Consider the following 13,512-nt stretch of genomic DNA (forward strand, 5'->3'; position numbering starts at 1 on the left):
CTTCTATAGTATTAGAACCCCTGAATTTTTATCAGGGCACATGCCCACCTGGAATGAAAATTACATTACCCAGCCTCCCTTGAAATCTCAAGGAAGGGGACATGCCTTATTTCATCTCTTCCTGCTTTCTGATAACAGGATGCTGCCATTATGACTGGAGCTCCAGCAACCATTTGGGGCTAGGCAGTGACCTTGGGAATGAACACTATAAAGAATGGAGGAACAAGATAGAGAGAGAACATTTCTATCCCAGACTGTGAGCTTCTTGACTTCTATCTACGTTTAGATTCTGACCCTTGCAGCTAAAACCTAATCTAAATGATGTCTCATCTAAAACTGTACATTGGCAATGATTAATTCATATTTCATTGACATCACAGGATTACAATGAGACTCCAATGAAGTAATGAATGTGAAAGGGCTTTGAAATATGCATAAGGTATTATGCAAATACAGGGTATCAATTAATAAGTTCAAATATGGATTTCATGTATTAGTTTGGACAGTTGGTATTTTTTGTTGCAAGATAATATATGAACACTATGTCTATCTCTCAGGTAAGTTCTTTTCTAGCTGCTTCAAGCAATCTCACTTCTGGCACAAGCCCTTTCCAAATGATAAAAACTAATAATGCTGACATCATTTTGATATATTTTATTCATTCCACAGCTCTTGAGCATCTACCACCTGTCACTCATCACACTCGGTGCAAAAGTAGCAATTCACCTAAAATCAATTCGTCAACAGTAGTTTGCCAGACGGTCAAATTACCAACAGTCAATTCACAAGATTAACCAATTCAACAATTTTGCTATCAGGCAAATGGCCAGTTTACTGAATTATTAATTCACCAAAGATGTGCTTCCACTTCCAATCTCGGCTAATCCTTTTCTTCTTAATTAAGAAGCTCTAAGCAATCTGGATTGTAAAACATACAAAAAGTCAGCATTCAACACATCTGGATCAACAAATCCATTGAACATAAAAAAAGCAATTGAGTTATGCCAACTTGGCAGAAATTTGCAAACACAATTTCCAGACAGTTAAATCAAGGGCAAAGCCCTCAAGGCAGCAGAAAGGACATGTTCAATGCCCATGCTCAGCAAAATCATTGTAAAGAACTGTGAGGTAAGTATACCAAGTCTAATAAATATTAACCACTTTTAATCCAGTCTGTTGACTTTTCACCACATATGATCCCTGAGAAGTAAGATTAAAATATATATATGGGCCGGGTGCAGTGGCTCACATCTCTAATCGCAGCACTTTGGGAGGCCGAGGCGGGCAGATCACCTGAGGTCAGGAGTTCAAGACCAGCCTGGCCAACAGGGTGAAACCCTGTCTGTACTGAAAATACAAAATTTAGCCAAGCATGGTGGTGCATGCCTGTAGTCCCAGCTAGGCAGGAGGCTGAGACACAAAAATCGCTTGAACCCGGAAGGCGGAGGTTTCAGTGAGCCAAGATTCACTGCACTGCAACCTGGGCAACAGAGCGAGACTCCATCTCAAAAAAATATATATATGTGTGTGTACATATATATGTGTGTGTATATATTCACACACATATATGTGTGTATATATACACACACATATGTATATATGCGTAAGTTCATATATATGTTCATATATATATGATTTGAATGATTTGATACACTTTGATTCTCTGCTATAAGATGTATCCCCATTTTTTCCCATATCTCCAATTTCATATGTGAAATGCTTTTAAAATATAATTTTAAAGAACTAAAAATATACCTTGAATAGTAAAGAACAGAATCAACAAAGAAAACAAAAGTCAGTGATGTGGACAGAAGGAAACAAATCAGTGTGTGTCAGGATTCCTCATGTAAGGGCACATGCTGAAGTTTAACAAATCCTTGAACCTTTAAACATTGAGAAATGAGTACTCTAGAGCAAGAAAAGTAGTACAGAAGGAGACCATGGCATCTCAGAGATGCAGAGAGTATCCCTGATTCTTGACTTTTTAATCCCTAATTCAGCCCATGTGTACTTGGATACCAGGAACAGCCCCTTATTCCTCAAATAAATTCTCCTTTTTGTCTAAGCTAGTTTGAACAGGCCTCTGTTGCTTGCAAGCAAAATCCCTAATATGTAAACCTAGGGGAGAAAGATATAAGTCAAACGAAAACCATTATTACATAAGAAAATTCAAATAGAATTACCAGTTAGAAAGCATAACTGAAAAATATTACAATCTACCATAGGTAGAGAGATTTTACTCCAACTTCCTCTGTTTATCAGTGAGGCAACAGAGGCACAGCAGGATTAACGTGCTTCTCAAGGCCACACACTAGTTATTTGCCAGATTACTAACTCAGAACCTGTGCTCTTCCAACAACATTAGGCTGCCTTCTATTGGTACTGGATGGTGGTTGCTACTGCAATTCAATGATCAGACTTTGTCCCCAAGGAAAAATCACCAACGGTCCTGAGGGCTTTTAGAAAACAAATTAGATGCTGTCTAAGATAAATCACACAAATAAGGAAAATTCAGGGGATCGGTATCATGGTTAATATTTGAATTTAGAACATCTAAGAAAGAAACAAACACCACAGGAAGCAGCAAACCCAAAGATTCTCCAATCCTGTTTGATGCAGAAAACCTATCCCCCTACTCAAAGTCCAAGGGCTATGATTAAATGTCAAGATTCTTGAACTATTTAAAACAAAGTAAGCCACATACTATCGTCAAGAGACTGACTTCCCCATGGAATTTCTCTTCTCTAGAGTAAAACTTTGTCAAATAACTTGAGGAAGAGTACGAAATCGGTTTCAATTAGTTTAATGAGATTTCCATAAAGTTTTTGCAACCAATAACAAGGTAGTAAGAGAAGAAAGTTGTAGGTAAGATATGAAGAGGACTTTTTGCCCAGATTCGACTACTGAGAATAAATACAAGAGTAAATAGAGAAGAAAAGAGGTCTGGACAGGAAGTCAGGATACCTGAGTGCTAGCTTGGGTCCAGTGGTTAACTATGACCATGCCATTTCTCCTCTCCATCCTCCCCTATTTCCACTTCTATATAAGATGACAGAGTTCGTCTAGATTATCTTCACTGTGCCTTTCAATTCTAACATTCATGTATTCACGTATACAGTCACTTAGTCTGGGGCCAGACACAGTGGCTCACACCTGTAATCTCAACACTTTGGGAAGCCAAAGCAGGAGGATCACTTGAGCCCAGGAGTTCAAGACCAGCCTGGGAAACATAGTGAGATCCCATCTCTACAAAAAAAAAAAAAAAAAAAAAAACTTAGCTGGGCATGATAGCATGTGCCTGCAATCCTAGTTACTCAGGAGGTTGAGGTGGGAGGATCCCTTGAGCCCCAGAGTTCAATGATGCAGTGAGCTATGATTGCACCACTGCACTCCAGCCTGGGCAACAGAATGAGACCTTGTCTTCAAAACAATAAAAATAAAAACAGAAATCATTTAGTCTCCCTGTGCTTCAGTCTCCCCATCAATGATGAAAGTGGGTCATAATCATGTAATATGATGAGAATTTCTTCTGAAGGAGATGTCATTTGCCCATTCATTCATTCATTCAACAAATAATATTGAGCCCTATTAAGTGCCAAGCACTGTTCTAGGTGTTGAAGATTTGGCAGTGAAGAAACAAAGTGCCTAGACGTGTGGAGGTTGCACCCTTCATATCCCCACCAGCACATAATGGAAATGGAGACAGAGAGTAAACCAATAAAACTGGATAGGCAAATCAGATAACAAGTTCTACAGAGAAGAATAAAACAGATTGAGTATGATGGGGAAAGCTGGTGGATATTATTTACATAAGGTAGTAAGGAAAGGTCATCTCTTACTAGGATCTCTGGCTGCTGTCTTGAGAAGAATGAAGTAAAGTGGGAAATACAATGAAACTAGTCATGAGACCATTACAATAAGCCAGTCAAGAGATGACTGTGACTTGAGCCAGCATGGTAGCAATGAAGATTTTAGGAGGTAGGCAGATTCTGGACGTATTTTGAAGGTAGAACTAACAAGATTTTCTGGTCTTTTATTGAAAGGAGTGAGAAAAAGAGAGAAATCAAGGACACCTCCAAGGTTTTAGACTTCAGCAATTGGACCAGAGTTGCATTTACTGAGCTGGGAATGACTGTGGGAAAAGCAGGGGAGTGGGGAAGATAGTTCCGTTTTTAGACACATTAAGTGAAGTTACCTTTCAAAATTCCCAGCAGAGGTGTTGAGTAGACAGTTGAGTATATACATCATAGTTCAGGGAGGACGTCCAGGCTGAAGCTATAAATTTGAGAGTCATAAACTCATGAGTGTTATTTAAAGCTGGGAGACTCAATGGGAACTTCTTGAGTAGGTAGGGCAGGGGTTTGAAAATGAAGCCCTGGGTCAGGTAGAGATGCTTAGAAATTGGAGAAATAAGAAGGCATCGGCAAAGGGAACTGAGAAGAGCGGCCAGTGTGCTAGGAAAGGAACCGAGAGGGAATGGGATCGTGGAAACAAAGATGTATAGTTTCCAGGAGAGACTAGTCAGCTGTGTCAAATGATGCAAAAGGTCCCTGTAAGACGTTGCTCATCAGGGGGCAGGAGGTCACACAGGCCTGAAGTTCATTCCTGAAGTGCGGGTGGAGAGACAAAGGGGCAAGGTGGACTGGGAATGGCATGGGCTGGCACTGTGCCCCTTCTCTCCAGCCACCTTGGCACCTCACTGGGGTGAGGGGTGGTGAGCCGATGACCATGTGAGGGTGAGTTAGAAGAGCTGACTAGTGAAAGCCTGAAGTTAAAGCCACAGAGCCATCACTGTCCAGGGACAAGGGCAGTCTTGCTGCTGACCCTGAGTAAGAGCTACAAGTTTGAAGCAGAAGTAAACATTGAAGTGCTCTAGACTTTTGCTGCCCAGTTTGGTAGCCACTGCTCATGTGTGACTATTTACATCTACTTAGTTAATTAAAATTAACTAAAATTTAAAATTTAGTTTTTTAGTCATATTAGAAATATTTCAAGGACTCAGTAGCCACGTGGCTAGGGACTAGCGTGTATTCGTACAATAAGAACACTTCCATTATCACGGAAAGTTCTATTGGCAATGCTGATCCAGACCACAGCAGCTTCAGAAAACAGAATGTCTATCTAGAAAGCAAGCTCCATGAAGGCAGGAATGGTCTCTGTCTTAAGTACCACCACATCTCTAGAACAACACCTGGCATGTAACATATGCTCAGTGAGTCTTGTTGAGTAAATTATTAAATGACCTTAAAAGTCCTGAAATGAGTGAATAATTAAGTGAATTAGGCAACAATGAGACTCTGTGATATTGCAAACCTCATTTATGAAAAAATTATAATTACATGGAAATTGTGTAAAGTGCCTGAGACTCTATGCCAATCCTTACACCCATTCTCCTCTTCCTCTTTAGGAACAGAACAGAACCCTGAATTTTCACTGAACACAACTCCACACACTATAAGGGATTATAGTTGGCCAGGTGTGGTGGCTCACACCTGTAATTCTAACATTTTGGGAGGCTGAGGGGGTGGATCACTTGATGCCAGGAGTTCGACACCAGCCTGGTCAACATAGTGAAACCCTGTCTCTACTAAAAATACAAAAATTAGCCGGACATGGTGGCACACATTTGTGGTCCCAGCTACTCAGGAGGCTGAGGCACGAGAATCGCTTAAACCCAGGAGGGGGAGGTTGCAGTGAGCCGAGATGGTGCCACTGTACTCCACTTGGGCAACAGAGTGAAACTTTGTCTCGAAAAAAAAAAAATTATAGTTCCCTGCCCCCTTTGCAATTAAGTTTCACCACGCTAGTAATTGTTATCAAGTAAGATGAAAGCAAAAGCGCTATATGGCACCTTTGGAAAATCTCTTAAAAGGGAAAGTGATCAGTTTTCCCCCTCCTTTCTCTTTTCCTGTCCGCTGGAATAGAAATGCAATGCTAGAGCTGTGTTGTCCAGTATGTCATCCACATGTGGCTATTGAGATTAACTTATTAAAAGTAAATAAATTAAAAATTCACTTTGTGGGTCTCACTTGCCATATTTCAAGTGCTCTGTAGACACTACCATATTTTTTCCCTATACCATAATGCTCAGAAGCATTGCCATATTGAACTGCACAGATATAGAATATCTCCATCAGGGCTGGACTTTCTGCCCCTGAACTTTTTTAATTCTATCTCATTAAAAGTTCCTTTTTTTCCTGTTATATGCAGTCAAACCTATACCTAAATGAATACAAATAATTAATGGACAGAGGATACAAAATTATATATCTGAGTAGTTTACAGCACTTTACTAATTTTTCTTTAAAGAAAGCATATTATATTGATTCTCTTAAAAATACATTTTTGATGTTGTGAGAAAATCAATGACCAAGAGCTAACTACATGTTCTCCAGTGCTAAGTGGTATAATTAGACGATACTACTTTTGTTAATTGAGAAGACATTTTTAAAATTTTACAACATTCTCTGTCTCATAAAACAATGAAAAAAAATGTTTTCCTTTAACTTCTGTGCTTCCTTCAGCAAGGCCAGAACAAAGTGAGTTATCAGCTCTCAACAGATCTAAGTCTCAGCTCTCTTGAGGGTTGAGAGGTAGGTGACATGATCCCTAAGAATTTTGACCATTCAGTTAGAGTAGATATTATCTGCCTGTGCAGTATCCAACCACTCAGAGTTCACTGATGGTGTCCTATCCACAGCTCTCAGAGAGGAAACCAAGCCTGCCCATGAGTAAGGGACTTCTACCACAACCTGCATCCTAAAGTCCTAGCCTGCTTTAATACAAGCAAGATAGCAAGAGAAAGGAAGGGTGACTTCACTGTGTTTAGTTCGGGAGCAGATGTTTTAAAATATACATTAACAAGATATGAAAACATTTAGCATAAAAAAGTATAGGGAAGCTATTTTACAGTCAACATCTATTTAACAAATACTAAGTGAGTACCTATGATGCGCCAGGGAGATGGTCTAACAGAGAATGCTTACGTTCAGAGAAGCAATGCAGCGTGCAACAGAGAATGTGTATTGAACTACCTTAGAATGCTTGAACGCTTTTGGGGTGGAATCAAGGCCTATTCTGAGTAGCTCTACAGGACAGAATGATCATTGCGTGGGCAGAGATGCAGTCATCACACGAAATAAAATTAATCACCAGACTGGCTGCTCTGAAAAGCCATCTTTGCATTGTTCCTCGTCTGCCTCCTCGCTCCGCGGACTCGGGCAGATTTATCGCCAGAGTCGCTGAACTCTCGCTTTCTTTTTAATCCCCTGCATCGGATCACCGGCGTGCCCCACCATGTCAGACGCAGCCGTAGACACCAGCTCCGAAATCACCACCAAGGACTTAAAGGAGAAAAAGGAAGTTGTGTAAGAGGCAGAAAATGGAAGAGACGCCCCTGCTAACGGGAATGCTGAGAATGAGGAAAATGGGGAGCAAGAGGCTGACAATGAGGTAGATGAGGAAGAGGAAGAAGGTGGGGAGGAAGAGGAGGAGGAAGAAGAAGGTGATGGTGAGGAAGAGGATGGAGATGAAGATGAGGAAGCTGAGTCAGCTATGGGCAGGCGGGCAGGTGAAGATGATGAGGATGACGATGTTGATACCAAGAAGCAGAAGACCAACGAGGATGACTAGACAGCAAAAAAGTAAAAGTTAAACTAAAAAAAAGCCCTCCGTGACCTATTCACCCTCCACTTCCCGTCTCAGAATCTAAACGTGGTCACCTGCGAGCAGAGAGGCCCGCCCGCCCCCCACCGTGGGCAGTGCCACCTGCAGATGACACGCGCTCTCCACCGCCCAACCCAAACGATGAGAATTTGCAACAGGGGAGGAAAAAAGAACCAAAACTTCCAAGACCCTGCTTTTTTTCTTAAAAGTGCTTTAAAAAGGAAATTTGTTTGTATTTTTTATTTACATTTTATATTTTTGTACATATTGTTAGGGTCAGCCATTTTTAATGATCTCGGATGACCAAACCAGCCTTCAGAGCTGACTTTACTTGTGGTGTGACCATGTTCATTATAATCTCAAAGGAGAAAAAAAAAAACTTGTAAAAAAAGCAAAAACAACAACAGAAAAACAATCTTATTCCGAGCATTCCAGTAACTTTTTTGTGTATGTACTTAGCTATACTATAAGTAGTTGGTTTGTATGAGATGGTTAAAAAGGCCAAAGATAAAAGGTTTGATTTTTCCCTTTTTTGTCTATGAAGTTGCTATTTTTTTTTTTTTTGGCCTGTTTGATGTATGTGTGAAACAATGTTGTCCAACAATAAACAGGAATTTTATTTTGCTGAGTTGTTCAAAAAAAAAAAATTAGTAACCAGTTCTAATGATGAAGATGAGGATGGCTAATACTTATTGATGACCATGTTCTTTTCTAAAAGCTTTTCAGGTATATTATCTGATTTAATATTCAGAATAATCCCTTTTTTTCTTTTTTTTTTTTCTTTTTTTGAGACGGTGTCTCGCTCTGTCACCCAAGCTGAGTACAGTGGCACTATGTTGGCTCACTGGAACCTCCATCCCCCGGGTTCAAGCGATTCTCCTGCCTCAGCCTCCCAAGTAGCTGGGATTACAGGTACACACCACATATCTGGCGAATTAATAGAGATGGGGTTTCTCCATGTTGGCCAGGCTGGTCTCAAACTCCTGACCTCAAGTGATCCACCTGCCTCGGCCTCCCAAAGTGCTTGGATTATAGGCATGAGCCACCGTGCCCAGCCAGAATAATCTTATAAAGTTCATATTATTGTTAGTCATTATATTTACACAAAAACAGTTGTTCAGGGAAGTTAAGTACTTTGGCTCTTGGGTTGTGGCTCACAGGCAATTGGAACAGCCTAACAAATGTCAGAGCCTGAGCTCTTAGAATTTCAACAGAAAGATGTGCTCCTCACCATGAAAGTGTTCAAAAAGAACCTGTAAGAATTGATATAGCGAGGATTGTGCACGAGCCCAAAGGGTTGTTTATTCCACATGCACAAAGTATCAACTATGTGCATGATATTTAGAGCTGCAAAGAAGGGACACTGGACAGTCCTGCCCTTGAGAGCTTACAGTCTACTGAGAGAGAAACACATCAAATAATTAGAATTGAAGTGATAGGGCAATAATATGTAAAAATGACTGTGGAAAGGAGACATAAATTCAACCCAAAGAGGAGGGAAGTCAGAGAAGGATCTTATAGGGAAGATGACTTGAACCTAGGTCTTGAAGAATGTATACGATTTTGTCATACAGAAAAGGGAAGTAAAGTTATTCCAAGCAGAAGCAGCAGCATTTTCTCAGGGATTAATGATGGTCGTCTATGGACAGCGTTAATGGGAACACTAAGGGAAGTGAGAAAAGTTTGCTGGTGCCTTTAAAACCACTATTTACCTATGTGTTCAACCAGTGCCTACAATAGAAAGGAAAAAGCCCTAAGATCTATAGCACACCCATGATACTCCATCCCTCTGCTAGGGAAGCTGTCTGAATTATTTCGCCTGATTCTCAAGAAAAAGCGGAGGATGTCATGCAAATTCAATGCCAATATGTGCAATTTTAAAGCCAACAGGGGCCAACTTCATGATAGTCTATAAATTGTGTACAATTATATAAAACAATGGGGTAAGGCGGAGATGCTGAGAAGTTAACCAAAAGTGCAGACACAGACTATCTCATCTCCCTTCCCCAAGAAATACTAATAGGCATTAAAAGAAATGGCCTTTCATGGTCACTTAGAACAAGGGACAGAGGTCTGGAGTAGAAGCATGCTTGGACAGTATCACCCTCCCCTTCATTCTTTAAGTTAGGCCTAATAAGCATTTTCTTACATTATGTATTTTTCACATCTGGATAAGACTAACAATGCTTTTGTGAAACATTGTATTTGTGAAAATATTTGACTTGATCTCTCCATATTGATAGGTAGAATTATGTCTTTTTGACATTATTTTGTTTACAAATGTTAGACATTGTGATAAAGACCAGAGAGATTGAAGGACCATCTCTTGTGAAAACATGTCACAAGAAGTAAAATTGCTCCAGGGACTTTTCTGGGGCTCATGGCCAATGGTCTATGGTACAAGATACCAAGAGCCAACCAAAAAGAATAGAAAAGTAGTCCCAGGATATAATTTTCTCTCTTTTTTTTTTTTTTGAGACAGAGTCTCGACCTGTTGCCCAGGCTAGAGTGCGGTGACACAATCGCGGCTCACTGTAAGCTCCACCTCCCGAGTTCAAGAGATTCTTCTGCCTCAGCTTCCCAAGTAGCCGGAACCACAGGCACGTGCCATCATGCCCAGCTAATTTTTGTAGTTTTTAGTAGAGACAGGGTTTCACCATTTTGGCCAAGCTGATCTTGAACTCCTGACCTCGTGATCCACCCGCCTCGGCCTCCCAAAGTGCCAGGATTACAGGCATGAGCCACCACGCCCGGCCTTCCTGGATGTAATTTTCAAAGACATACTTGTCAACATTGTAGATCAGATTGGTGCCCTCCTTCCTAAATATTCCCTGATAATTCATCTGGTTGGTTTCCTTTTTTAATGAAATAGAGTTTGTTATCATGAGGGAGTTTGAACAAAGAGGGGAGAAAGAATGAAGGAAGAAAAGAAGGAAGGGAGGGAGGAAGGAGGAAGAGCAAAAGGGAGAAAGAAAAGAAGTGAGGAAGGGAGGAGGTAACAGGACGAAGTGATTTAATCTAAAAAACATTTGTCCACATGTTCTCCTTTGCATTTGCACTTAGTTTGAGGCTTCATATTACCCAAGCCCATGATATTGTTGCTATCTGCCCTCTGTCCTTCAAACATTACACCAGGATACCGAGTGTCTTCGGTTGCTAAGGAGAATCACAGCAGCAGTATCATTAAGCCTTTATATTTGTTTCTGTCGTTCTTGAATATCCCACTAAAATCAAAATCCATTTCAAGAACAGAGAGTAATCAGACATACATTTTGTATCACTTTTCATCCCTAAGCTCTTTTTCACTCCTTCCTTGAGTTCTCCTTTTTGCTCCACAATCTTCTCATGGCGATTTTCACCTCTGCATTCCTGAGTGTGTAAATGATGGGGTTCAGCATGGGGGTGATGACCGTGTAGAATACAGCCACAAGTTTATCTTCAGTGAAAGTGGAAGAGGGTCTCATGTAGAGGAAGATGGCGGGTCCAAAAAACAAGATGACCACTGTGATGTGGGAAGCACAGGTGGAGAGGGCTTTGTGCCTCCCCTCCGCAGAATGGTTCCTCAAGTTGACCAGAATGACAATATAAGAGGACACCAAGATGAGAAAGGAGAAGACAGAGAATAATCCACTGTTGGCAAACACAATAACCCCCTCCATGAAGGTGTCGGTGCAGGCAAGCTTGAATAAAGGCTGCAGGTCACAGAAATAGTGGTCAATCACATTAGGACCACAGAAGGGCAATTGGATGATGACGAGAATCTGAATTACAGAGTGACAAAAGCCCCCCAGCCAGGAACCGGCCACCAGAAAGTGACACAGTTGACGACTGATAATGTTCATATAATGAAGAGGCTTGCAGATGGCCACATAGCGATCATAGGCCATCACCACAAGCAAAAGGATCTCAGCAACCCCAAAGAAGTGGAAGAAGAATATCTGAGCCAGACAACCTTCCAGAGAGATGGTTTTAATCTTGGCAAGTAAGTCTGTGATGAATTTAGGGGCAACAGTGGAGGAGTAACTGATCTCCACCAAGGACAGGTAGCTAAGGAAGAAGTACATGGGGGAATCCAGACTCTTGCTCATACTGACCGTCAGAACGATGAGGCCATTGCCCACCACTGTGGCCAGGTACACGGGGAGAAACGCCACAAAGCACACTCTCTGCACCGCTGGATCCTGGAAAAGGCCGGTGAAAATCAACGTAGTCACATTACTTGTACTGGCCATGGATTCCACTTGAAGAAGACAGATCTCAGAGAAAAGCCCTGCGACAAAGCACATGCAATCTTAACACTAATCCTTCATGTTTGTTTAGCACTTGCCTGTTAATAAAACCCTTTCATGTATATTTTCTGACTCATTTGTTTATTTATTTATATAGTCAATGTTTATTCATTTGGTGCTCAATAGCCTACCCTATGCAAGACACTGGTCAAGCAACCCCATAAAAACTCTATGATCCCCATATAACAAGTAAGAAAACTGAGGCTCAGAGAATTTGTGAATTAGCCAAGCCTCCCAGATCTTAGTACTCCAACTCATACATTACTTCATGTATACCCCACTAAAAAAATTACCACTTTCAGCATGAAAACCATTTATATTAATTACTAACATTTCTCCTATTCTCCATTTTCTCTGATCATGCCTTTGTGTTAGAGATTGTATAGTGACCTTCTGCTCCTGACTCTTTTGTTTCCTCCATTTATTTATTCCCCAGAAATGCCAATGTACTTGAAATGTCTCCATTTTAAAGAATACCTTTGATGTTTTCCTTACATTAACTACGTAAGTTTCCGAATTCTTTTAGACCCTATGGTTTTCGCCCAGTCCTATAGCTTCATGAATTTTTACAACCATTTTGAGAAAATTTTGGCAGCTGAGAGCTAAGTGAACATCCAGAAGCTGTTTGGAGTATAGCTCCCTATGGAACAATAGTTTGAATATAATAGATGGACATCACCATTTTGCTTGTTTCTGTCTTCCAGTTTGCTTGCCATTAGCAAACATTTTTGTCAGCAGAAGGTGCAGGATTTCTTTTAATACAACTCTTTGAACCAAAGGTTTTATTAAGTACCTACCACATGCCTAGGCAACTCAGGACATAGGAAAGGAGAATGGAATATGGTTCTAGCCTCAGGAGGCTTGTAACTTCATATGATTAAACAGCACATTTATGAAATGAAGGAGAGAAAACCTTCAAGATTTTCTCTGCTTTTAAAACTATTTTGAAGTATCTCAGGCCTGGTGCAGTGGCTCATGTCTGTAATCCCAGCACTTTGGGAGGTCAAGGCAGATGGATCAACTGAGGTCAGGAGTTCGAGATTGGCCTGGCCAACATGGTGAAACCCCATTTCTACTAAAAATACAAAAATTAACCAGGCATGCTGGCAGGCGCCTGTAATCCCAGCTACTCAGGAGGCTGAGACAGGAGAACCGCTTGAACCCGGGAGGCAGAGGCTGCAGTGAGCCAAGATCTCACCATTGCACTCCAGCCTGGGTGACAAGAGAAAAACTCCATCTCAAAAAAAATTAAATAAAATAAAATTATTTTGAAGCGTCTCTTATTCATCTTACTTTTCCTTCTTCTACTTGTGCTTCCATTTGAAAATAGATTCAATACCTTTTCCTCCCTAATTTCTCTCATCGTGAAAATTTGAAGAGAAACACAAGGTAAAAATCTGCTGAGAGATGCTCAGTAAGGTGCTTGGCTAAAACTGGAGATGAAGTGGAGTATTAACTGGTGTTTAAAAAAAAAAAAAAAGGGGGGGCCGGGCGCGGTGGCTCAAGCCTGTAATCCCAGCACTTTGGGAGGCCGAGACGGGCGGATCACGAGTTCAGG

At 40.9% G+C, this 13,512-nt stretch overlaps 1 protein-coding gene and 1 pseudogene across 2 annotated transcripts; one reads left to right on the forward strand and one right to left on the reverse strand.

Moving 5' to 3' along the window:
• Positions 1–7,235: 7,235 nt before the first annotated feature.
• Positions 7,236–7,659, forward strand: LOC126934741 (prothymosin alpha-like; annotated as a pseudogene). The gene has a single exon (XR_007719108.1). The product of XR_007719108.1 is annotated as a prothymosin alpha-like (transcript).
• A 3,308-nt stretch (positions 7,660–10,967) lies between these two features.
• LOC126935917 (olfactory receptor 4B1) lies at positions 10,968–11,897 on the reverse strand. The gene has a single exon (XM_050758065.1). It carries the CDS (start codon positions 11,895–11,897, stop codon positions 10,968–10,970), a length of 930 nt encoding a protein of 309 aa, XP_050614022.1.
• Between the last annotated feature and the right edge of the window lie 1,615 nt (positions 11,898–13,512).

This window comes from Macaca thibetana, chromosome 14 (assembly GCF_024542745.1).
Source record: "Macaca thibetana thibetana isolate TM-01 chromosome 14, ASM2454274v1, whole genome shotgun sequence".
Lineage (NCBI taxonomy): Eukaryota > Metazoa > Chordata > Mammalia > Primates > Cercopithecidae > Macaca > Macaca thibetana.

Excerpts from the sequence above, each read along its gene's own strand:
- LOC126935917 (XM_050758065.1), bottom strand. The coding sequence starts at position 11,897 with ATGGCCAGTACAAGTAATGTGACTACGTTGATTTTCACCGGCCTTTTC.